The sequence below is a fragment of the Molothrus ater genome, chromosome Z (assembly GCF_012460135.2).
Source record: "Molothrus ater isolate BHLD 08-10-18 breed brown headed cowbird chromosome Z, BPBGC_Mater_1.1, whole genome shotgun sequence".
Taxonomy (NCBI): Eukaryota; Metazoa; Chordata; class Aves; order Passeriformes; family Icteridae; genus Molothrus; species Molothrus ater.
In genome coordinates, this window is record NC_050511.2 from 831090 (window position 1) to 853143 (window position 22054).

The window sequence follows — 22054 nt, forward strand, 5'->3', positions numbered from 1 at the left end:
ATGTGGGATATGTTTTTAAAGAAAGGAATGAGGCACTCTCACCAGACAGCAGCCCCAGGACACCTGAAACTTTCAGAGAAAAAGAATTTATTGCTCCATTATCAGGAGAAACGAACTTCTTCCTGCCTCAAAGGTGCTGTTAAGATTAAGAGGAAGAAGTTGACACTGATCAGAGAGAATCCTGTGTTTGAATGGAATTTAGGCATCATGTATGAAGTGTATGAGTATGCAACAGGCTGTTGTTTTTAAGGGTTAATTCTCTGTTAACGTGGGTCCTTTTTTAGGCTAGTGCTGCCCAGAAAAGTTACCCAGATGTCCGTAACTCTTTGTCTTTATTGTCTCATATTGTCCTAATTCAAATTGTCCAAATTATTGTTACTCTAATTGTATTACTATTTTATAACCATTTGATTACTATTAAAGTTTTAAAATTTTAAAAACAAGTGATTGGCATTTTTCACAGAGGATGCAGCTCTGGGAATGTCTCACCCTGCAGAGAATGCAGCTCTGGGAATGTCTCACCCTGCAGAGACAGAGAATGCAGCTCTGGGAATGTCTCACCCTGCAGAGACAGAGAATGCAGCTCTGGGAATGTCTCACCCTGCAGGGATGGAGAATGCAGCTCTGGGAATGTCTCACCCTGCAGGGACAGAGAATGCAGCTCTGGGAATGTCTCACCCTGCAGGGACAGAGAATGCAGCTCTGGGAATGTCTCACCCTGCAGAGAATGCAGCTCTGGGAATGTCTCACCCTGCAGGAACAGAGAATGCAGCTCTGGGAATGTCTCACCCTGCAGGGATGGAGGCTGCAGCTCTGGGAATGTCTCACCCTGCAGGGACAGAGAATGCAGCTCTGGGAATGTCTCACCCTGCAGAGAATGCAGCTCTGGGAATGTCTCACCCTGCAGGAACAGAGAATGCAGCTCTGGGAATGTCTCACCCTGCAGGAACAGAGAATGCAGCTCTGGGAATGTCTCACCCTGCAGGGATGGAGAATGCAGCTCTGGGAATGTCTCACCCTGCAGGGATGGAGAATGCAGCTCTGGGAATGTCTCACCCTGCAGAGAATGCAGCTCTGGGAATGTCTCACCCTGCAGAGAATGCAGCTCTGGGAATGTCTCACCCTGCAGGGATGGAGAATGCAGCTCTGGGAATGTCTCACCCTGCAGGAACAGAGAATGCAGCTCTGGGAATGTCTCACCCTGCAGAGAATGCAGCTCTGGGAATGTCTCACCCTGCAGAGACAGAGAATGCAGCTCTGGGAATGTCTCACCCTGCAGGGATGGAGAATGCAGCTCTGGGAATGTCTCACCCTGCAGGAACAGAGAATGCAGCTCTGGGAAGGTCTCACCCTGCAGGGATGGAGGCTGCATCTGGCTGGGCTGAGCTCCTTCTCCCCAGCCAAGAGGAGAAGAGCTGCAGCAAAGGCAAATCCGTGTTGCTGTGCAGGTGTTTGTGCGTTTTAGCTGCTCTGGGGGCTGGGCTTTACTCTCCTCCAGCAGACAAAGGACACCAGGGCATCCTGCCTGTGCCAGCCCTGCCCTGGCCCTGCTCTGCCTGCTGGCACAGGAGGAGGCCAGGAAAAAGGGGCAGGGGGCCAGAACCTCCCAGGACAATGACATATTTTCAAAGCCACCCAAAAGGAGCTGATATTTTGAGCTTGGTTTTGATCCCCACCCACTAACCAAGCACCCTGCCAGCACCTGGGGATTATTAAGAGATTTCACTGGGCTGGGAGGCAAAGAACAAGGGATGCTCGCAGTGTGTGCCTGGCTGAGCCCAGCCCGTGGTCTGCCAAACCCCACCTCTGGTCTTCAAATCACCTCAAATCCCCTCAAATCACCTCAAATTAATCACCCCTGGTCTCCACATGCTGAGGGCTCTCAGGGACCAGCCCAGGGAGGTTCCTGTGTGGCAGCTCTGGGGCAGCTCACCCAGGCAGAGGACACATCAATCCCATCCCAGGGCTACTTCTGCCCCTGCCTTACCACAAAACGAGCTTAAAGCACCACCTTAGACACCTCAGTGGTGTCAGCCAACGTCACTTATACCCTGGGATCCACAAAGAGCAAAAAGAAACCCAGGCTGGGGCTGAGAGAGGGGTCAAGCACAGCGTGAAAAGCCAGAAATGCTCGGGAGCTGTGCTGGGGTGGCCAGGGGAGCTCAACAGGCAGCTCTTGTTTTGCTGTTTGACCTGAGGAATAAGAGACTGCAGCACCTCCCAGCAAGATCAGACAATGCCCTGCTCCTAGAACGTGTCCCAAGGAAACACCGGGAGCAGACAGGTTAAAGGCACAGTTTTCACAGCTGAAACCCGGGACTGGAAAGCTTTGGTGAAATTGAAGACAAAAATAAGGAAGGAAAGGGAGGCAATTTAAATGATCTCTTCCTAAGGGTACTGACTGCTTATTTTTAGGCTTCCACAAAAGAATTATGGAAGCTGCGAGCAGGAGTGGGGAGGCAGCAGCAGAGCAGCTGCAGCCGAGTCTGTGGAGCTCAGTGGTGCTGAGATACCCGTGAGGGAAACCTCCTCCTCCTCCTCCTCCTCCTCCATTATTAACGGGGCTGGTTATTTATTTACACAACTCTGCGAGCAGCTGCTCACCAAATGCGTTAAACCTTGTCACTCAGAGCACAGACAGGCAGGAGAGACAGCCCCGGGGAGCTGTGCTGTGCTGTGTGCTGTGCTGTGTGCTGTGCTGTGCTGTGCTGTGCTGTGCTGTGCTGCAGCCCTGCCTGCCAGGCGAGCAGCTCCTGCAGCAGCCACAGGGCAGCTGCTCCTCCCACAGGGAATGGCTCCACGTCCCAGCTCAGCTTTGCTCCCGACACAGCATTTTGGGGACTCTATTAAATACATATTTTCTTCTCAATGATGTCGGAGTTAAGCTTCGAATGCTGCACTGATAACTCCTTGCTGTGTCTTTGTTGTCTTCTCTTCTTGCACTTCACCTTTGCAGCGGCAATTTGTGCTTACAGGTAAATCCTCAAAACGGGTGGTGGCGTTCACGTCCTCCCTCAAAGGAAATAAACAGCTTGGAGACACCAATCACGATCCAAATCCATGGCGTGGAGCACAAACCTCCTGGGACAGGGCACCAGCATCTCCTCTCCTCGGGAATTCCCTCGGCCGGGCTAGGAAGCCTGGGAATTGGGTATCAAGGAAAGGGGGAGGAGAAAAGGGAATCAACAGGAGACAGGAACCTACCAGCGAAGAGCATCCTCCCGGTCAGCATCTCGGCCAGGATGCAGCCAGCTGCCCACATGTCGATGGCTTTGGTGTAGTTGTTGGGAGACAGGAGGAGGCGCGGGGAGCGGTACCACTTGGTCACCAAGCCTTCGGAGAGGTAACCCTGGAACAGCAGGGACAGGGATCAGGACAGGCAGCAGAGCTCCTCCAGTGTGAGCAGACAGGGATCAGGACAGGAACAGGGAGCAGAGAGAGGGTCAGGACAGGAACAGGGAGCAGAGAGAGGGTCAGGACAGGATCAGGCTGCAGAGAGAGGGTCAGGACAGGAACAGGGAGCAGAGAGAGGGTCAGGACAGGAACAGGGAGCAGAGAGAGGGTCAGGACAGGAACAGGGAGCAGAGCTCCTCCAGCCTGAGCAGAGAGGGCTCAGGACAGGAACAGGGAGCAGAGAGAGGGTCAGGACAGGATCAGGCAGCAGAGAGAGGGTCAGGACAGGATCAGGGAGCAGAGAGAGGGTCAGGACAGGAACAGGGAGCAGAGAGAGGGTCAGGAACAGGGAGCAGAGAGAGGGTCAGGAACAGGCTGCAGAGAGAGGGTCAGGAACAGGCTGCAGAGCTCCTCACCTGTCCTGGTCCCTCCCCGCTGCAGCCCCACCCGGGCAATCCTGCCCCCGTTCCTGTGCTGCTGCCCAGGCTGGCTGGGGCTGCCTGCCCCGCGGGAAGGGGGGACCTGGGGCACACCAGGGGGGACAGAGGCTCCCCAGGGCTGCGCCAGGCAGGGCGCTCGCTGTTTGTCACCATGGTATTGCAGCACCGCCTGCCAAGGACAGATGGCTCCGGAGCACAGACCTGCGGATCACACCTGCCCGAGTCATTCCAGGTCACCGCTGGAGGGCTTGGATGTATCCTGCAAATCCCAGCCCCCCTTCACGTGAGACCTTGTCCAGGAAAACAAAAGCGTCAGGGAGGATTGCTGGCGCAGCGTGGAAGGAAAGCCTCCTGTACCAGCGGCTGTGCCTTACGGGGAGCAGAGCTGCCAAGGGCTCTCAGCCAAGGCTCCTAAAACAAGATCCCATGGGAAAAGTGGGAAAGCCCTTCTGGGAACACCTAGCTGAGGCAGGGATGGAAAACCCTGCTCCTCCTGCATGAGCCTGAGCCGTGCCCAACAAATCACCCGTGTCCCTTGTCACAGGCTGCTGGGGGATGGCATGGCAAGGGCAGCTCCTCACCCCAGTGCCACCGAGGATGATGAGGGGCAGCTCCTCACCCCAGTGCCACCGAGGATGATGAGGGGCAGCTCCTCACCCCAGTGCCCCTGTGCTCACACCGAGGATGATGAGGGGCAGCTCCTCACCCCAGTCCCCCTGTGCTCACACTGAGGATGATGAGGGGCAGCTCCTCACCCCAGTCCCCCTGTGCTCACACTGAGGATGATGAGGGGCAGCTCCTCACCCCAGTCCCCCTGTGCTCACACCGAGGATGATGAGGGGCAGCTCCTCACCCCAGTGCCCCTGTGCTCACACCGAGGATGATGAGGGGCAGCTCCTCACCCCAGTGCCCCTGTGCTCACACCAAGGATGATGAGGGGCAGCTCCTCACCCCAGTGCCACTGAGGATGATGAGGGGCAGCTCCTCACCCCAGTGCCCCTGTGCTCACACCGAGGATGATGAGGGGCAGCTCCTCACCCCAGTGCCCCTGTGCTCACACCAAGGATGATGAGGGGCAGCTCCTCACCCCAGTGCCACAGTGCTGACCCTGAGGATGGCGTTTGGGATGCTTTACCCGGTTCCACGGGAGAAGCTCTCAGCAGCATCGTGGCACAAAGGCCACCCCCCCTCTGAAGCAGGGCCCTCCTGCTCCTGAGCCCACCAGGGGATTTGTCACCAGAGCCAAGGGCTCACAGCCCTGCTGGAGCCAGGGGCCGTGTCCCAGCAGCCTGGGAACAACCCTGGCACCTCCAGGGACCCCTCGCTGCCACACTGGGGCTGGGAGTGGATGGTTATTGCATTGGGATAATGTTGGAATATTCATATGCAGCCTTTCCTGTATTAAATATAACACATTAACAGAAGGAGGTAGATTGAAATGCAGCAGGAGCAGCAAAATAAAATTAAATTATAAAGCCGAATTGCATTTAAATGCCACAAAGCATTTGGAGAATGCAAAAATGCAATGACAGCATGAACACAGTTCACATAAAAGCCTATTTGAGAACTCCATCCGTACTGATCTGGTTCCAGAGATCATTTTCAGCCGCGCTGTAGCTGGAGTTGTGCTGCACAGCGTTTCCTGGGATGCCGTAGGATGCATCTCTCCACCTAAACACGGGAGCAGTGCACCACCACAAGCACCACGAGGCTGATCACACTCCTCTTCCCCCCAGCGCAGGGTTTTGTGCCAGCTCCCAAATGTGCGAGTCATCAAGCTTTTAATCAAAAAGGGCTTGCTTTTAAAAGAGCGTGTTAATTTTGGCCTTGTCACGATAAGTTGTAACGGAGACTGATTAGCTAAGAAGTTTCCTTTAATGCTGTTACATTTTTGCTAATGCTGCTCAGTCAGAATCAGCACAGGAGCCCGCAGGCATTATCCGATCAAACCAACGCTTCTCAGCTACTTCAATTATTCCCAACAAAGAGACGCTGGTGTTTATTGGAGAGTCCCAGGAAGATAAACTCTGAGGGTAGCAATCCAGGGCAATTGTTAGCTGGAGCCATCTCTTCCCTCTCCCGGGGAAGGAGTGCCACCCTCCTTGTGGATTTAACACTGCTCATGTGTTTCTCCTCTGACAGCAAGGAGGATCCGAGTTCTCGGGGGTGTCTGCACCACGCAGGATGCATGAGCAATACCCTGCAAATATCTCAAAGGCACAACAAGCCAAACATTTTCCTCCCCTCACGTCTCGGAGAAAATTCCCTGCAAAAACTCAACAAATGGACGCATCTTTGACCTTCCTGCTGCCATGTGAGGCTCCTGGTGGTGGTGGTTAATCCTCACTGTGCTCCCCTCTCCTGCTGCCCCTCGCCCCGGGTCTCACTGCCATCTCCCTGCTTCCATCTGCGGGAAAACCTTGGATCGCCCCCAGCACGCCCAGGAAGGACCCACGGAGAGGAGGAACCTGCAGCTGCTCTGCATCCCCCGCTCGTGGTCCTTGGAGCTGGACCCCACCACTGAGGTGCCCACCACTGAGGTGCCCACCATGGAGGTGCCCACCACTGAGGTCCCCACCTCGTGGGCCCCAGGATGGAGATCCTCGCCATGTGCATCCCACCACGGAGGTCCCCACCACTGAGGTCCCCATCTCATGGACCCTACCACTGAGATCCCCACCTCGTGGACCTCAGTATTGAGGTCCCTGCCTCATGGACCCCACCATGAAGGTCCCCACCTCATGGACCCCTGCACAGACGTCCCCACCTCGTGCACCCCACCACTGGATTCCCCACCTGATGGACCCCGCCATGGAGGTCCCCACCTCGTGGACCCCAGCATTGAGGTCCCCACCTGATGGATCCCAGAACAGAGGTCCCCACCTCGTGCACCTCACCACTGAGGTCTCCACCTCATGCACCCCACCTCGTGCACCCCACCACTGCCTCCTGGGGCATTCCACACCAGGCTCTGCATTATCCCTCCCTCTCCCCAGGGTGGGGAGCACAGTGGGGAGTGACTGGAGGTTTGGAAATGGAGACTTCTCTGACCTGGCTCGAGGTCCTGCCGTGGGCAGCACAAACTCGAGCAGCTGATACAGCCCTGGCACCTTCCCCGGCTATAACCTGGGCGAGGTCCCTATTTTCAGAGAATGCCTGAGCTCCTGTCCTGCTGCCTGGAGGAAAGGACTGCAGCGCTGTGGACCAGGAGGTTCTATCATTTCTGGATGACGGATGGATGGATGGATGGATGGGTGGATGGATGGATGGATGGATGGGTGGATGGATGGATGGATGGATGGATGGAGAAATGGCACGGCAGCTTTGGGATCCGGGATCATGAGGTCACTGCCAGGGGCCCTGGGCTGGGCTCAGGGACTCAGCCCCGGCCTGAGGGGCCAGGCTGGGGAGCCCAGGCACCCCTGAGCAAGGCAGGGCTCCAGCACAAGGATTTCAGTGTTTTTGCAGGTTCAACCAGACAGAAAGACCGAGAGCCGAAGCATATTAATTAGTTCTAATTAAGATGGAACATACATCTTTGTGACAATATTCTGTGGATTCAGCACAGCCCTTTCTGCACTGAAGAATCTCTTTAAGAAACAAGATAATGGAGTTAATTGAAAAATAGAAGTAGTTTCAAGCCTAAGCCCTTCCATGCTATATTTTGGTTTTTTCCTTGTGATTTTCAAGTATCTTTTTCCTGCTTCTCCTCTTGTCCCCCTGCGTGTGTGGCAACAGCTCAGGCAATCTATAAAGGTGATGAATTTACTACAGGTAGGATAAGCATCAAGTGGTGTCTAAGAGCACAGCAAGGGAGCTGGAAAGCAAAGAGAAATGGATGTTTTTTCAAATTCTTTGCACAACACGTATTTTCTGTTTTGCTTGTAAACACCAGAAGGAGAAACAATTCCGGGCAGGTGCGGCTGTATCCCGGTGTGGCCCTGGTGACAGCACCCTGAACCTGCCCTGCATGGCACACCAGGGCAGCACACGGGGAGCACAGAGCTACTGGTGCTCCACAACTGCCTCCATCCACCCTGGGGCTCCACAACCGCCTCCATGCAACCCCGGGGCTCCACAACCACTTCCATCCATCTCCAGGGCTCCACAACCACCTCCATGCACCCCCAGGGCTCCACAACCACCTCCATCCACCCTGGGGCTCCACAACCACCTCCATCCACCCCCGGGGCTCCACAACCGCCTCCATCCACCCCCAGGGCTCCACAACCACCTCCATCCACCCCCAGGGCTCCACAACCACCTCCATCCACCCCCAGGGCTCCACAACCACCTCCATCCACCCCCAGGGCTCCACAACCGCCTCCATGCACCCCCAGGGCTCCACAACCACCTCCATCCACCCTGGGGCTCCACAACCACCTCCATCCACCCCCAGGGCTCCACAACCACCTCCATCCATCTCCAGGGCTCCACAACCACCTCCATCCACCCCGGGGCTCCTCCCAGAGCCAGAGGGATCCAGGGGCCGTGGGAGTTCAGGATCCACCTGCTGCAAACCGAGCAGCCCCCACGCCACAGCCCAGGGCTTCTCCAGGTGCATTCCACACCAGAATCCACCTTCATGCAGCCAAAAATCCACAGAGGTGCAGACCAGGTGCTCTCAAGCTGGAGATCCACCAGGATCCAAGCACAGCCTGTGTATCCATGCTTCCAGCCACAAACACAGTCGGGATTTCTGCTGCTGCACCGTGGGAGCCGGATCAGCTCCTGGTGCAGATGGGGGGCTCAAAATAGCAACAAGCCCAAGCTTTTGGAATAATCCTGGAGCAGCAGCAAGCTTCTGCCTCCTGACAGCAGGGTTTTTAACCTCATTTTATAAAATGCAGGTCAGGCAGCTCTAGGAGGGGCCGAGGGAGACGCCGGGTTTGTGGGAACATTGCTCCGCAGGTGGAAATCGGATGGATGATGGGTGAGGGATGAACGGATGGACAGAGGGATGGATGGATGGATGGATGGATGGATGGATGGATGGATGGATGGATGGATGGATGGGCAGCAGATGGGCTGCTGTGTGTGCCCCAGCAAGGTGACAGCTCTGGTTTTGGGAGGGCAGAGGGCGTTCATCCAGGAGCATGGACAAACACGGGGCCTGTCAGAGGCCAGGGCAGGACAAAGGAGCCGGGGTCACAGAGGGGAGGTCAGCAGGGCTGCACAGGCTGGACACGGAGGGTGGTCCCGGCCACAGGAGAACACAGCCCCACAGCCTCAGCTCCGCTGAACTCCTCCCCACCACCCCCAGCTGGGAATTCTGTCCTTCCATGTGATGGACTGGAAGTGATTATGCTTGTGCTGAACGGCAAGTACAGAACTAAAGGAGGACTTCAAAGCTTTGAGGATGGTCTGTGAAGTATTTCCCAAAACAACTCCCCCTAAAAGGGCTGACACACCTCCATGGGGTGGGGTTTCTGCCAGTTCATGGTGTAATGAGTGCTGCCATCAGGAAAAGGGAGAGCAGGTCCCCTGGGAATGCCATGCTGATGTCCCCAGGTGCTTTGGAGCACTCAGAAGGGACAATCTCTTTTGCACAACACAGGGAGGGTGAGGATTATTTTGGTCCATGGTCATGTCACCCAGGGATGACATTCAGTGAGTCTCTGTGTCCCCATCAGCAGAAATCTGCTGTCCTTCCCAGACAGGACCACCCCTGGTGCTGGGGATCCAACTCCCCATGTGGAATGCACAGCAGGAGATGAGCCTGCCCTGCAAAACATTGATGATTTTACACTCCCGACCTCCACGGGCGTTGATGACAACATTTAATGTGTGACTCTGCAGTGTCCCTGCTCTGCCACAAGGCGAGGGAGATCAGGGGAGGAGAGCAGAGCAAGAGCACCTCCCTTGTACAGCGCTGCCCTGCCAGACCGGGCACAGAGGGAGCTGAGCTCTCCCGGGGAGGCCAGGGCGATTATCTGGGAAGGAATGGTGGGGATGGATGGATGATGGATGGATGGATGGATGCATGGACATGGATGGATGGATGGGGGATGGATGGATGGATGGATGGATGGATGGATGGATGGATGGATGGATGGATGGATGGATGGGAGATGGATGGATGGATGGATGGATGGATGGATGGATGGATGGATGGATGGATGGATGGATGGATGGATGGATGGATGGGAGATGGATGGATGGAGGGATGGAGGGATGGATGGATGGATGGATGGATGGATGGATGGATGGATGGATGGATGGATGATGGATGCATGGACATGGATGGATGGATGGATGGATGGATGGATGGATGGATGGATGGATGGATGGATGGATGGATGGATGGATGATGGATGCATGGACATGGATGGATGGATGATGGATGGATGGATGATGGATGGATGGAGGGATGGATGGATGGATGGATGGATGGATGGATGGATGGATGGATGGATGGATGGATGATGGATGGATGGATGGATGGATGGATGGATGATGGATGGATGGATGGATGGATGGATGGATGGATGGATGGATGATGGATGGATGGAGGGATGGATGGATGGAGGGATGGATGGAGGGATGGATGGATGGAGGGATGGATGGATGGATGGATGGAGGGATGGATGGATGGAGGGATGGATGGATGGATGGATGGAGGGATGGATGGATGGATGGATGGATGGAGGGATGGATGGAGGGATGGATGGATGATGGATGGATGGATGGAGGGATGGATGGATGATGGATGGATGGATGGATGGATGGATGGATGGATGGAGGGATGGATGGATGATGGATGGATGGATGATGGATGGATGGATGGATGGATGGATGGATGGATGGATGATGAATGGATGGATGGATGGATGGATGGATGGATGGATGGATGGATGGATGGATGATGGATGGATGGATGGATGGATGGATGGATGATGGATGGATGGATGGATGATGGATGGATGGATGGATGGATGGATGGATGGATGGATGGATGATGGATGGATGGATGGATGGATGGATGGATGGATGGATGATGGATGGATGGATGGATGGATGGATGGATGGATGGATGATGGATGGATGGATGGATGGATGGATGGATGGATGGATGGATGGATGATGGATGGATGATGGATGGATGATGGATGGATGGATGGATGATGGATGGATGATGGATGGATGGATGGATGGATGGATGGATGGATGGATGGATGATGGATGGATGGATGGATGGATGGATGGATGGATGATGGATGGATGATGGATGGATGATGGATGGATGGATGGATGATGGATGGATGATGGATGGATGGATGGATGGATGGATGGATGGATGGATGGATGGATGGATGGATGGGGGGATGGATGGATGATGGATGATGGATGGATGATGGATGGATGGATGATGGATGGATGGACATGGATGGGAGAACGGGCAGCAGGCCCAGAGCCTCTGCAGACACACAGGCAGGGACAGGGCCGTGGGGGCAGGCAGGGCCCCACAGCTGCAGACAGAGGGAGCATCGCAGAGGATTCCAGTGGGGAAGGTGGGATGAATGCATTCCCCAAGGGGTGGAAGGGTTGGGAGCAGCAAATGCCCAGCTTTAGCTGTCCTGCACAAGGATAAGGACCTCCTGGAGGCTGGGAATGCTCCTTTCTTCACCTCCACCCCCGTTCGCTCACCATTTGGGCACCGAGGTGTGGGGCCAAGCGTTCAAACCACAAACAGCAGAGCCAAGGAGAAAGGCAATAATGTGGAGATGTTCCAGAGGGATAAACTCCCATGGATAAAGAGCAGTGTGGTGGAAAAGAGAGGAGCCAGCAGCACAGCTGGGTGGTGAGAGCTTTGGAGAAGGGACAGGATGAGAGAGAATCATGGATGGACAGGATCAACTCCTGAGGGTTCTCTCCTGCTACACCTGCTACTCTGTGCCCTAAAGAGATGTCTGCAGGTACCTGAGCCCAGAACCTCACCTCACCTTACTCTGAGACAGGGCTAAACTTGTCAGGGCTGAGCAGCCTGGGAAGGTGCAGACCGGCATCTGGATGTGACCTTGGCAGCTGGAAATCCCTTTTGTTTGCTCTGGAGAAGTTTCAGACAAAGAGATGTCCCCATGCTGCTCTTACTACATGGAGAAAGGTATGAGCAGCAAAAACAGACAAACGGTGGGAGAGAGAGAGCCAAAGGTGCTCTGCTTCACTGCTGGGGAGGCCAGCTCCTCGCTGTGCCTCAGGGCACCCCCAGGCCTGGGGAGCTCTCCCATTCCCACCACGTTATCCCAGCTCAGCATTCCCCAGGTTTGGGGAGCTCTCACCTTCCCACGACGTTATCCCAGCTAAGCATCCCCCAGGGCTGGGGAGCTCTCCCCTTCCCACCACATTATCCCAGCTCAGCATCCCCCAGGGCTGGGGAGCTCTCCCCTTCTCACCACGTTATCCCAGCTCAACGTTTGGCTGAGGAAAGTCACATAAACAAGACATCTTGCCAGGCAAGGGCTCTTTGTCAGTGGTATGTGTATTCCAAGCTGTGTTTAAAATTCTGCTCACAGTCCAGCGTGGCTCATATTTGCCATTTTAACACTCAGCAGGACGGTTTGGGACTTGAGAAACATCAGGTCAGAAGAGATGTGACCTTTGAGACAAATAACACCACAGCCTCCAATTGTTTGTGTCAGCTGAGCCCTGCCATTAGTGTAAGCATATTCCAGATGCACAAAACATGCTAAGAGGAAAAAAATCCACGTGCTCAAGGCAACAAAGAGCTGTCAGGAAAGGCTCTCAGGAAACCATGAGGACAGAGCTGCAGCTGGTTTAGACAGAGGTGTGGATCTGCTGGGTCTTTGGGGTGGTTAATTGCCCAAAGGGTGCAGGATTCCATCGGCTCGTGGGCACCTCTGCCCGAGCACGGGCTGGCATCACCAGATCTGGGCTGTCAGGGTCTCTGCTCTGCTCAGGCCGATGCCAGGAGTGGCTGCCTGGAACAGAGGCTAGGCAAGACTGAGAGAATAAAGTGGGGGTTTATTAAAGGCCCTCAATAGCTACACCTTGGGCAGCCAAAGCCTCCCAGAGGCCTCACCCAAGGTGGATGATGGTCACAAGTTTTTCACACAATTTTTTAAGTTCTGTTTCCGTATCAGGGGTTAAGCCTCCAATACAGCTTCAGGTAATAAAGCATCACACCCCCTCGGTTTGCTCCCCCCAGTTTACTTTTGTTTATACTTTTCAGGGCCTCAGCCTGCAGGGTATCCTTGGATCTCAGGCCCAGAGGGATTGCTCTGCCTGCCCAAAATGTGAAGCCAGCACCTGACACTCCCTATGGAGTTTAGAGCAATGCACCAAAGCAGTGTTTGAAAAATATAAAAGATAAAATCCTAGGGCATCAGGGGGGCCCCGGGCTGGAGGCCTCAGAGCCTCAGACTCGGGATGCTCCAGTGCTCTGCCTCCTGCTGCTGCCTCCTGCCAGAGCACGGAGCTCATCAGCCTGAGGGAGCCTTGCGGGAGAGAGCAGCTTGAAAGAGAAGCAGGGAAAGGAACTGATTTCTCTGAGCCATCCCTGAAGTGCTGGACATCAAAGGCAGGGCTGACCCACAGCCCATCCTGCTGCAGCCCTGCCTCTGCGGGTCCTGGCACCAGCCCTGGCAAACCCAGCCCTGCCACGGCCAGGGAGCCCCAGGAGCTGGCGTTACCTGCTGCTTCCCGAGCAGCACCCAGCTCTCTCTGCACACTCTGATGGGCTTCTTTGCACTGATGCTCCAGCCTCCCACCCATGAGGAGCTGGAGATGCAGTGGCATCTGGCAGAATTAAACACCAACATGAAGCTGCAGCCCTTGACAGCTCCTTCCACTGCACTGGCTGTTATTGAGGCAACAGGGAATTGCTTAGAAATAACAATAATTCTGCAGCAGACACGAACAGATGACTCCTACCCTGATCCCACAGTCCTTGACAGCACGATGTTCCTTAAATCAGAGACTTTCTGTGCTCGTGTAGCCTGCCTCGTTTGCAGGGGTTTTCTCTGGGAGTTACCTGACTTTAAACAAACAAATCACACGTTTGAAGAGCTGGGAGCCTCTTCCTGAGCTGGGCCATAAATAATGAGTGAGGAAGGGAGCAGAGAAAGGGCAGGCAGAGTGACAGGGACTCTGTGCTTGCTTCCTGCAGCCTCATTCCTTCTCCCCAGGCTCTGTTTCTCCCCACAGCCCAGACTGATATCCAGAATAAATCAGCTCAGGATCCCAAGATTGTCTTTTTGCCATCCTCTGCTGCATCCCCCTCCATGCCTCCCCTCCCAGAATGATGGGCAGGAGCCCACTGGTAAATGCAAAGGGCATTTAAACCTGTTAAATCTGCTGTACATCAACAGATCCATGGGGCCCGTGGACATATCCAGCTCTAGAAAACAGATTCTACCTCATCTCACCACACCAAACAGGGCCCTTAACCAGAAGCCAGCTGCAGACCACACCGTGGCTTTGTCTTCTCCCAGCAACACGCGGAGCCACGGGCTGATGGATTCTCCTCCACGTTCCTGCACTGCTCAGGAGCTCCAGCCTGGAAGGCAACCTGCACTTCACATCTGCAGCTGTGTTCAGGATCCATTGGCACCAGGGCTGTGTGTCACAGAGCCTTCTCACCCATTATCCCTCCCTCCTTCCCTTGTACGGCCCCGGCCACTCACGTTATTGTTCCTCCCTGATACACTGAGTGCCAAACAGCAGAGAACTCCATGTGTCATTTGGATCCAGACCTCAGATAAAGGATCTGGCTGAGCCTCAAAGACCCACTCCTCTCCCCCTATGCTAAATGAATGTAATTCAAATGAAATTGGGTTTTTAAGAAGCTGGCTGGCACCAAAGTGAGGACAGAGCCCAGCAGGGTGGGGGTGGACATGCCAGGTCCCCTCTCCATGTGCTCCCAGCAGCTTGTGCTTTTTAGCAGCAGCAGAGCAAGAAACACAGAGCTTAGTCATTTGGGTGAAGCAAGCAAACACACGCCTCCCCACAGTCCACTGCTGAGACAGAGCAAAGTACCTGAGTGTGTGTTTGATACACACAGTATAAAGCAATGCAAGGCAGCTGAGGGGCACTCAAACCCTTCCTGTGTCCTCTCTGCAGAGCCCCGGGGACTCTGGCAGAGCTCAGTGCATGGGCTGTGCCCAGAAAGCACAGAATGTCAGGCTGGACAGGGCTCTGAGCAACCCCTTCCAGTGGAAGGTGTCCCTGCTCGTTGCTGGGGCGTTGGACTGAACGAGCTTTAGAGGTCCCTGCCCACCCAAACCGTGACTCCCTGGACACGTGTCACGGCTTGGGGCAGAGCGGCCACCAGCAGTGATCACCCAGCAGGGCTCAGAGCTGCCCAAAGAGGCTGCAGGACCAGTTCCCCCGGAGGATCCATCACAGCCCAGCCACATCACCCCGCAAGTCCTGCCCCCCTGCACCGGCCAGCCCCGCGCTGCCCACCTTGTGCGAGTAGTGCTGATCCACGATCCTGGCCAGGCCGAAGTCACCGATCTTCAGCACCAGGTCCTCGGTGCTGATGAAGATGTTGGCCGGCTTGAGGTCGCGGTGCAGCACGTTGGCCGAGTGGATGTACTTGAGCCCGCGCAGCAGCTGGTACATGAAGAGCTTGGCGTGCTCCTCGGCCAGCTTGCCCTGCTCCAGCAGCCGCGCCAGGTCCGTCTCCATGTACTCCTGCACAATGTACACCACGTTGAACTTGAAGAAGTCTCCGCGCAGGCGGGCGCCCTTGGGGCCCAGCACCTCGTAGACCTTGACGATGTTGTCGTGCTCGAGGCGGCGGATGATCTTGATCTCGCGGAAGGCGTGCTTCACGCTGCGCGCGTCGCCCAGCGTCAGCTTCTTGACGGCCACCTTTCGGCAGCTGCGGCTGTCCAGCGCCGACAGCACCAGCCCGTTGGCCCCGAAGCCCAGCGGGCGGAAGTTGACGAAGCGGCAGCCCAGGTCGTAGCCGTACATGCTGGCCAGGCACTCGCACTTCTCGGCCATGGCGCTCTTCCCGCTCCTCCCGCTCCTCCGCCCTCGTCACTGGAAAAGCCAGGAATGCCCCGGGGCCTCCAGGTTGGAAACGCGGCTGGAGATCAGGCGCCTCATGGTTACTCACAGGAGACTGGGCAGGGGGCTTGCTCTGGGCCTGGTGCTTCAGCACGACACAGGGTGGAAATACACCTGAGGACACACACGCAGATGGAGAAATAAAATGTTTTAAACTGGGTGAGAAATCAATGGACTTTCTAAGGGGGCTCGCTCTGAGCCTGACGCTTCAACATGACACAGGGTGGAAATAAACCTGAGGATGCACAGAGAGACAAATAAAATGTTTTGAATTGGGTGAGAAATCAATGGACTTTCTAAGGAGGCTCCCTCTGAACCCGGCACTTCAACACGACACGGGGTGGAAATAAACCTGAGGGCACACACAGGCAGAGAAGGAAAATGTTTTAAATGGGGTGAGAAATCAACGGACTTTCCAAGGGGGTGAGAAATCAATGGACTTTCCAAGGGGGCTCGCTCTGAGCCCAGCACTTCGGCACAACACGGGGTAGAAATAAACCTGAGGACACACGCAGATGGAGAAATAAAATTGTGGATGCCATGGGACAGAGAGAGAGAAATGGCAAGCGTTTCTCACAGCGGCTTGTGAGAAAGATGTGATAACCTGTTGACTATAAACAATTTGCAGGTGGTGTTTTTCTACTTTATTTTTCTGTTGCTCTCAAAGACAGTGCATGAGAAAGATGTTTCTGTTAGTTAGCCAATAGGATAGAATCTATCGTACCACTCTATAAAAACCACGCGGTTCTTTTGAATAAAGCTTTTCTTTGCCTTTGCTATGATCCTGCCTCTTGCCTGTTCCTGCCCCGACCCCGGCGCACGAGTGACATAAAATGTTTTAAACTGGGTGAGAAATCAATGGACTTTCCAAGGGGGTGAGAAATCAATGGACTTTCCAAGGGGGCTCGCTCTGAGCGCAGGGCTTCAGCACGATGCAGGGTGGAAATAAACCTGAGGACACACACAGACAGAGAAATAAAATGTTTTAAGCTGGGTGAGAAATCAATGGACTTTCTAAGCAGCATGGAGAAGTGCAGCCCGGAGATGTCTATCAAACCAGAAGTGCTCTTTTTCTTGGGATTAAAAAATTATCACTGCTACATTTTTCAGCCCCTGCCTCACTTCCCTTCCGTGGTGTCCTGAGACAATGCTGAAGGGCAGGGCTGGTGGCACAGCCCCGTGTCCCCTGTCCCCTGCTGTCCCAGCACCAGGACAGGCTGTGGGGCAGAGACTGAGCACCCCACGGCCCTGCCCTGCCCCACACCTGCCTGCCCAGAGCCGAGGAGAGGAGAGGAGAGGAGAGGAGAGGAGAGGAGAGGAGAGGAGAGGAGAGGAGAGGAGAGGAGAGGAGAGGAGAGGAGAGGAGAGAAGAGAAGAGAAGAGAAAAGAGAAGAGAAGAGAAGAGAAGAGAAGAGAAGAGAAGAGAAGAGAAGAGAAGAGAAGAGAAGAGAAGAGAAGAGAAGAGAAGAGAAGAGAAGAGAAGAGAAGAGAAGAGAAGAGAAGAGAAGAGAAGAGAAGAGAAGAGAAGAGAAGAGAAGAGAAGAGAAGAGAAGAGAAGAGAAGAGAAGAGAAGAGAAGAGAGAAGAGAGAAGGATCCATTTGATGCCAGTGCTGCCTGTGCCTTGCCCACGTAACAGCTCGCTGAAGGCTGACCATGAGCAAAACCGTGACCTTTGAGAGGATCATCAGTTATCCTCTCCCAAGGCACTCAGCACCACCAGCATTTTTCAGCTGCCTGATTTTCCCTCTTCCATTTGTAAGATGCAGAGAGCTGTAACTCTTCCTTTCCCCTTTGCTGCCCTTTCTTTTTTTTCTTTTATAAAATTTTCTTGAAAACATTACAGAGCAATTTGCAGTGGCTGCACAGTGCATCAGGTCAGCGACTGCCCTGGTAAAGCACACAGCAAAACCAGCACAGAAACGAGGGTGCAAACCCTCCCTGCCAGGCAGCTTAGAGAGCCACGGGGCTTTCCAGGGTGTAACAACCAGATCTGCTCAGGCAAAAAAGGAGATTTTTGCAAAAAGCCTTCAGAAGTGTCCGTGAGGACGTGGCACCCCCTGAACTCAGGTCCCACAGCAAATGCTGGCAGCAGCCCTGGGGATGCCATCCTGGGCTCCCTGAAATTACAGCTGAGCAGGTAAATACACACATATTTACATATGAAGAATATAAAGTTTGTTTTCTCCACCACTAAGCGGTTAAGAAGCTCTAACGGCTGCGTGTGGACCCAAGAGCAGCTGGGTGAGCAGTGGCAGCAGGCTGAGCCACCGCTGGAGCCCAGTCCCAGATCCCAGATCCCAGAGCTCCCTGGAGCCCAGTCCCAGATCCCAGAGCTCTCTGTCTTTGGGCTCTAGAGCCCAGTCCCAGATCCCAGATCCCAGATCCCAAAGCTCCCTGCCCTTGTGCTGTGGAGCCCAGATCCCAGATCCCAGAGCTCCCTGGAGCCCTCGTCCCAGATCCCAGAGCTCCCTAGAGCCCAGTCCCAGATCCCAGATCCCAGAGCTCTCTGGAGCTCAGTCCCAGATCCCAGATCTCTCTGGAGCCCAACCCAGATCCCAGAGCTCTCTGTCTTTGGGCTCTGGAGCCCAGTCCCAGATCCCAGAGCTCCCTGGAGCCCAGTCCCAGATCCCAGAACTCTCTGGAGCCCAGTCCCAGATCCCAGAGCTCCCTGGAGCCCAGTCCCAGATCCCAGAGATCCCTGGAGTCCAGATCCCCAATCCCAGAGCTCCCTGGAGCCCAGTCCCAGATCCCAGAGCTCCCTGGAGCCCAGTCCCAGATCCCAGAGATCCCTGGAGTCCAGATCCCCAATCCCAGAGCTCCCTGGAGCCCAGTCCCAGATCCCAGAGCTCCCTGGAGCCCAGTCCCAGATCCCAGAGCTCCCTGGAGCCCAGATCCCCAATCCCAGAGCTCCCTGGAGCCCAGTCCCAGATCCCAGAGCTCCCTGGAGCCCAGTCCCAGATCCCAGAGCTCCCAGAGCTCTCTGGAGTCCAGATCCCCAATCCCAGAGCTCCCTGGAGCCCAGTCCCAGATCCCAGAGCTCCCTGGAGCCCAGTCCCAGATCCCAGAACTCCCAGAGCTCTCTGGAGTCCAGATCCCCAATCCCAGAGCTCTCTGGAGCCCAGTCCCAGATCCCAGCGCTCTCTGGAGCCCAGTCCCAGATCCCAGAGCTCCCTGGAGCCCAGTCCCCGATCCCAGAGCTCCCAGAGCTCTCTGGAGCCCAGTCCCCGATCCCAGAGCTCTCTGGAGCCCAATCCCAGATCCCAGAGCTCTCTGGAGTCCAGATCCCCAATCCCAGAGCTCTCTGGAGCCCAGTCCCAGATCCCAGAGATCCCTGGAGCCCAGATCCCCAATCCCAGAGCTCCCTGGAGCCCAGTCCCAGATCCCAGAGCTCTCTCTCTGTGTCTCAGCTGAGCCAGCAGCTGCCCCGAGCAGCCTCAGAGGGGTCTCTCAGGAGCTGCAGAGGCTCAGGAAGGAGCTGCTGGCAGCACAGAGGGGCAGAGCCTCGCCTCTGTGGGCAAACACCAACAGCTGCTGGGACCCAGGGTGTGCCCCAGCCAAGGATCCCAGTGCTGGGGATCTCCCTGACAAAATGTCCCTGTCTGGCGGCAGGTGACCGTGCAGAGGTGGCCGTGGCCAAGGGACCATTTCTCACAGCTGCTCCCGAGCTGGGGAAAGACAGCTCAGGGCCCTCAAAGCACTTCAGTTTCCCACTGTGGTTTTCACCTCATTTGGGAGCAGAACGGAACAAAGGGTCTGAAGCAGGAGGGAACAGCCGGGCCGATCCTCCCAGATGATCAGCACGGGGTTCTCAGCGCACTCAGTCTCCCTGAGGCTGTTGGTGGGTCTAGAGGAGCAAGGACACCTCTCCTGCCTGAGTCTGGCCCCCATCCTGCTCCCAAACACCCCTGACACCTTGCTGCACCCCATCTTCCCCCTCCTGCCACCCCCTGAGGGTCCTTCTGGGCCAGGGGGACCTGTGGGACTACCCAGCTGCACAGGGGCCGTGGCCTAGCACAGGGAGGCCCCGGGTTACCTGCTGGGCTCAGCACTGCACAGAGGAGGAACATTGAAATAAAATAAAATAAAATAAAATATAAAATAAAATAAAATAAAATAAAATAAAATAAAATAAAATAAAATAAAATAAAATAAATAATATAAAATAATAATTAAAATAAAATGAGATAATAGTATAAAATAATAATTAAAACAAAAAAAAATAAAATAATGTAAATTAAAAGAAAATAAATTTGAACAAAATAAATAAAACTAAGATAATTAAAATGAAATAATAAAATAAAACAAAATAAAATAATAAAATAAAATAATTAAAACACAAGAAATAAAAATAAAATAATAATTAAAATGAAATAATAGTATAAAATAATAATTAAAATAAAATAAAAAATAAAGTAAATTTAAATAAAATAAATTAAAACAAGAAATTAAAATAACATAATAATTAAAACGAAAAAACAAAATAAATAAAACAAAAATAAAATAAGTAATAATTAAACCCAAACAAATTAAAATAAGATAATTAAAATGAAATAACAAAGCAAAATAAAATAAAATAAACAAAATTAAAACAAAAGAAATAATAGTATAAAATAATAATTAAAATAAAAAGAAATAATAGTATAAAATAATAATTAAAATAAAAAGAAATAATAGTATAAAATAATAATTAAAATAAAATAAAATAAAATAAAATAAAATAAAATAACTGTGGATCTGCTCCTGTTGTGTTCTTCATGCCAGAACAATGTCTCTGTTAGAGCCCCTGATCACCAGGGCTGCTCCATTGACCTGGCAGAGGGTTCACAGCCTGGTCCTGTGCCCTGTGCTCCCCAGGCAGTGCTGCTGGGGCCCTCCTGCTCCCTGGCAGAAGTCCCCAGGAATGACAAAATACCAGGGAAAGCATTAAAGGCTGGGCAATCACCCTTTGCTGAGGGTGGGTGAGAAAGGCGGCGCTGCAGGGCAGCAGCGCTCAGGGAAGGGAGCCGGCTCGCAGCTGAAGCGAAGGCACACGAGAGGGAGGATGTGGGCAGGGCAGGGATACCCTCCACAGAGCATCTGCCAGCAGCCACCGAGCCGCTTGGCAAGCGCTGCCTGCTCTTCCAGTCGGGAAACAGAAATAATTACAGCCTCTGTGCAACCCAGCAATTATCCAATGCTGGCTTTTGCACGCAAGGACTGAGCAGGGGGAGCTGCTGGCGCTGTCAGGGAGCGGGGCAGGCACCAGAGGGACAAACCAGGGGGGCAGAACCAGGTGGGGAGCAAGGGGAGGAAGGGAACAGGGACGTGGATAAATCCTGGGGCTCTGCAAGGAAGAAGCAGGAAGGTGCCCCAGCTGTGAGGCCATGGAAAAGGAGAAGGTGCTGCCATGGAGAGGGAGAAGGTGCTGCCATGGAGAGGGAAAAGGTGCTGCATGGAAAGGGAGAAGGTGCTGCCATGGAAAAGGAGAAGGTGCTGCCATGGAGAGGGAGAAGGTGCTGCATGGAAAGGGAGAAGGTGCTGCATGGAAAAGAAGGTGCTGCCATGGAGAGGGAGAAGGTGCTGCATGGAGAGGGAGAAGGTGCTGCCATGGAGAGGGAGAAGGTGCTGCCATGGAAAAGAAGGTGCTGCCATGGAGAGGGAGAAGGTGCTGCATGGAGAGGGAGAAGGTGCTGCATGGAGAGGGAGAAGGTGCTGCCATGGAGAGGGAGAAGGTGCTGCCATGGAGAGGGAGAAGGTGCTGCCATGGAAAAGGAGAAGATGCTGCATGGAAAAGGAGAAGATGCTGCATGGAAAAGGAGAAGGTGCTGCATGGAAAAGGAGAAGGTGCTGCCATGGAGAGGGAGAAGGTGCTGCCATGGAAAAGGAGAAGGTGCTGCCATGGAAAAGGAGAAGGTGCTGCCATGGAAAAGGAGAAGGTGCTGCCATGGAAAGGGAGAAGGTGCTGCATGGAGAGGGAGAAGGTGCTGCCATGGAAAAGGAGAAGGTGCTGCATGGAGAGGGAGAAGGTGCTGATGAAGCCACCAGAGCTGCTGGGGGCTCTGAGATCCACAGCAAGGCTCAAGGGCAGCCTGGGACCCAGTGAGCAACCAGGGGCTGCAGCAGCACTGGGGCTTTTCCCCTGTGGGCAACCACTTGCACTGCAGACCTGGGTCTCTGCACAGCTCTCTGGGAGAGAGCCCGATGA

General features: G+C 54.1%; 1 protein-coding gene across 1 annotated transcript in view; it reads right to left on the reverse strand.

Annotated features, from left to right (window-relative positions):
- The window catches only part of MAPK4 (mitogen-activated protein kinase 4), a 60337-nt gene that overhangs the window by 14944 nt on the left and 23339 nt on the right, over nt 1-22054 (reverse strand). The window contains exons 2-3 of the mRNA XM_036403184.2: nt 15258-15983; nt 3205-3349 (exon numbers count right to left, since the gene is read on the reverse strand). Coding sequence (XP_036259077.1) covers nt 3205-3349; nt 15258-15803 — 691 coding nt within the window. The 5' untranslated portion in view covers nt 15804-15983. The remainder of the gene's footprint in view (nt 1-3204; nt 3350-15257; nt 15984-22054) is intronic.